Source organism: Manacus vitellinus, unplaced genomic scaffold, assembly GCF_001715985.3.
Source record: "Manacus vitellinus isolate BGI_N305 unplaced genomic scaffold, ASM171598v3 scaffold_102_pilon, whole genome shotgun sequence".
NCBI lineage: Eukaryota > Metazoa > Chordata > Aves > Passeriformes > Pipridae > Manacus > Manacus vitellinus.
The window spans coordinates 518,635-521,801 of record NW_021938808.1 but is presented as its reverse complement, the minus strand read 5'-3'; the positions used below and the strand labels follow the sequence as shown (position 1 = coordinate 521,801).

The 3,167-nt window shown below is 63.5% G+C and overlaps 1 protein-coding gene across 1 annotated transcript in view; it reads right to left on the bottom strand.

Moving 5' to 3' along the window:
* Positions 1-1,578: 1,578 nt before the first annotated feature.
* IGF2BP1 (insulin like growth factor 2 mRNA binding protein 1) overlaps positions 1,579-3,167 on the bottom strand; it is a 58,164-nt gene continuing 56,575 nt past the window's right edge. The window contains exon 16 of the mRNA XM_029963481.1: positions 1,579-1,623. Within this exon, the coding sequence (XP_029819341.1) occupies positions 1,579-1,623 (45 nt within the window). The remainder of the gene's footprint in view (positions 1,624-3,167) is intronic.

Sequence of the window (3,167 nt, the reverse complement as noted above, 5' to 3'; positions counted from 1 at the left end):
GGGCGGAGCCGCTCCCTTTGGACAAGCTGCCCTTGTATTTTTATCGCCGGCGCCTCCAGGGCTCCTGCAGAGCCAGAGATACCGCGGGAGCCCCGCCCTGGAGCCCGGGCGGGTATTTTGGGGTGCGGGCACAGCCCTGGCAGGGTCACCCTGCAATTGGGGCTGCGGGGCTGCGCCAGCTCCCAAAATTAACCCGGGGACCCCAGAATTAGCCGGGGGACCGCCCTCCCCACGGGGCGGGGTGGGCACGGTGGCCCCGCAGTGCGGGAGGTCCCGACTCCCCCCCCCGGGTGTATTTTGGGGACAATTCCTACGCTTTCCTCAGCCAGTGCCTTCCTGAGCTTTGCGGATTGTTCTGGGGCAAAATCCTCCCCGAACGGCTCAATCCCAACGCGGCCCGGTGGGTTATTACCGAGGGGCGTGGGAGGGAAAGGGGGATTTGTTGTTTTTTTTTCCCGATTTGGCAACTTTGGGCTCGGCGGCGGGGGCGGGCGGGCGGCGGACCTGCTGGCGCGCCTCCTCCGCCCCTCCCCTCGGGAAAGCGCGGCGTGGTTCAAGGGGGCCCCGCCCCTTCGCGGCGCCCAGGCTGGTGCGCCAGTGGCTGCGCGGGCGGTGACGTCAGCGCACTGCGGCGGCTCGCGCGGCCCGTTTGGCGTCGCCTTAAAGGGCGCGCGTGCGCGAGCGCGCGCGGCACCGGCCGCCGCCACCGGCTCGAGACACCGGCTCGGCTCCGGCCCCGGCGGCGCTCCCGGCACGGCCCCGCCCGGTAAGGACGCGTCCGGCGTGCGCGCCGCGGGGAAGGTGGTCGTCCCGGGGGTGCGAGCCGCTGGGACCCCCGCGGGGAGCGGGGCGGGTGGTGCCGGTACCGGAGGTTCGCATCCGCCGCGCTGCAAGCCGGTACCGCGGGATGCTGATCCCGTGGGACCCTGCGCGGACCGGGAGATGCTGTCCTGCAGGACCCTTGCGGTTCCGCGGAGGACGGTTGCCGGTGCCGGTGCCGGAAGGGTCTCCGGACCCCGCTGATACCGGCGGGGACGCTGCCCGGTACCGGGACGCCGATCCCGTAGGCGTTCCTGCAGGTGCCGGCTGGCCGATGCTGCCGGACCGCGGGGTCCCCCACCGGGAGGGGGACCCCGAGGTGCGGAACGCCTTCCGGGCATGAGTTCGCCCCGCTGCGGCCCCGCGACCCGCCACGGGCTGCTGCGGACCGGGCTGCGAGCCGTCCCGGTTGCCGGCCGCTCTGGATCGCAGCTCATGATGCGGGACCCGCGCCTGGGTCCCCCAAACCGCGCCTGGGTCCCCCAAACCGCGCCTGGATCCCCCAAACCGCTCCCGCCCGGTTCCTGTCCCGACACTCGGGCTGGACATTACCGGGGGACGGGGACGCTTTGCTTTGCTTTGCCTTGTGAGGGAGCCCCTTTTTTTTGTGGAAAGTGGACGGACAGACTCCATTCCCTGCTGGATTTGCTGGGATCCCGCTGGGATTTCAGCTCTCGCTGCCCCACACGGGTCCATCCCACCCCCCCAGGGATGTGTCCGTGGGCACCACCAGCTCCTGCCTGGGTTTAACGGGGTGGTTCAGGGCTGGGACACTTCCGAGGTATTTTTCCCATCCCTCCCCTCCTGTGGGAGCAGGATCAGGGTTGGAGGAGGGAACTCCAGACCCCACAGCTCGGCCCCTCCTCAGCTGGGCTGGTTTAGCTCTGCATTACTGAGCCATTCCTGCACTGGGATCTCCCACTGCTCTATCCCGAGGGGAAAACAGCACTCGATGTGGATTTTGTTGGATGTGCTTTGCCCCAGAGCCCTCAGAGGTCGGCAGTAGGAAATCCCATCCAGGACCTCTATTCCCTAAATAACGCTGGCTCGGATTTTAATGCGCATTTTGACACAATTAATCTCGGGTTTGGGGCCGCCTGGGAGCAGAAGCAGCTCCCGCAGCAGCATCCCAGGGATTCTCCAGTCCCCAGGGGGCAGATGGGGCTGGAATTGTCCCAGCTGACTTTGTGGATTGTCATTTTCCTCAGAAATTCCACAGAAAACAGCCCGGTGGCCTCTCCCCCCCTGAGCAGGGGGAGCTCAGAGACACGGGGACAGGGAGACTCAGACAGCAACAGGTTTTGTTTTCCAGCACTTTGGAGCAGCTGGATTTGTCCCAAGTGCCCAGGGAGGTGGGAAGAGCTGCAGGGAGCTCTGCTGAGGGGAATAATGTGAGATCCAGGCGGATGGTGCTGCTCCCAGCCTTCCCCAGCCATTCCAGGGCTCTTTCCCTGGGCACCACAAAGCCTCCTTAAGGCTTAGCCCCAAATTATTTTGTCACTGCTGGCAGCTCTTTAGAACACAGGGGCTAAAATTACAATTCCTCTTTCATGTTTAATCCCTTTTGGTTTTTTTTCCCCTCTCTGTCTTGGTTTGGACCTGAAAACCACAGTGGCTGCTCCCACTGCCAGCCTGGCTCTGGCATTACTGGGCTTCAGACCATGCCTGTGAATAAACATGAAGTTTTGATTCCTGCAAAGAAACAACCAGGGTTTGGTCCAAGGTGCCACCAAAAAACCAAAAAAAAAGTGGCTTTTACAAGATTGCAAGCCAAGGTTTCATTTTTGGGCACCAGCACCGAGGTGCAGCCGTGGTTTATTATTTCAGCAGAGTCATGAATCGTGTTTGTGCCCAAAATAGTTGGATGCTGGGCTTCAATCCAGCCAAATCCCCCACAAATCACCTTCAGCTGCAAAACTCTTCCGTTGTCGTGCCGCTGACAAATCGCTGGAACCCTCCCTGCCCCGGCTCAGCCGAGCTCCCGGTGCCCGGTTAAAGCAACCCGCTGGGTCATCCCTGAATTTGCAGCCGGGTTTTGGCCGATTTTTGGAGGTTTCCCACCGCTTCGGGCCACCAGAGGTCGGCAGAATTCCGGGGATGGGAGGGATGGGAGGGATGGGAGCCGGGCTCTGCCCGAGGAACACCCGAGCTAATTACGCGGCGAGGAAATCGGGGTAATTTGGGAGCAGGGCACGCGTTGCCGGGGCTCTGGCTGCTCCGCCGGCTGCCTTCACGTGCGCCCGGCGGGAATTAGGAGGGATCAGAGGCATTAAACAGGCTCCGGCTGCTCTGCCTTAATTCCCCCTCCGGTACAAAAGGTGCCCGGGCTCGGGAGGTCGCGGCGGGAC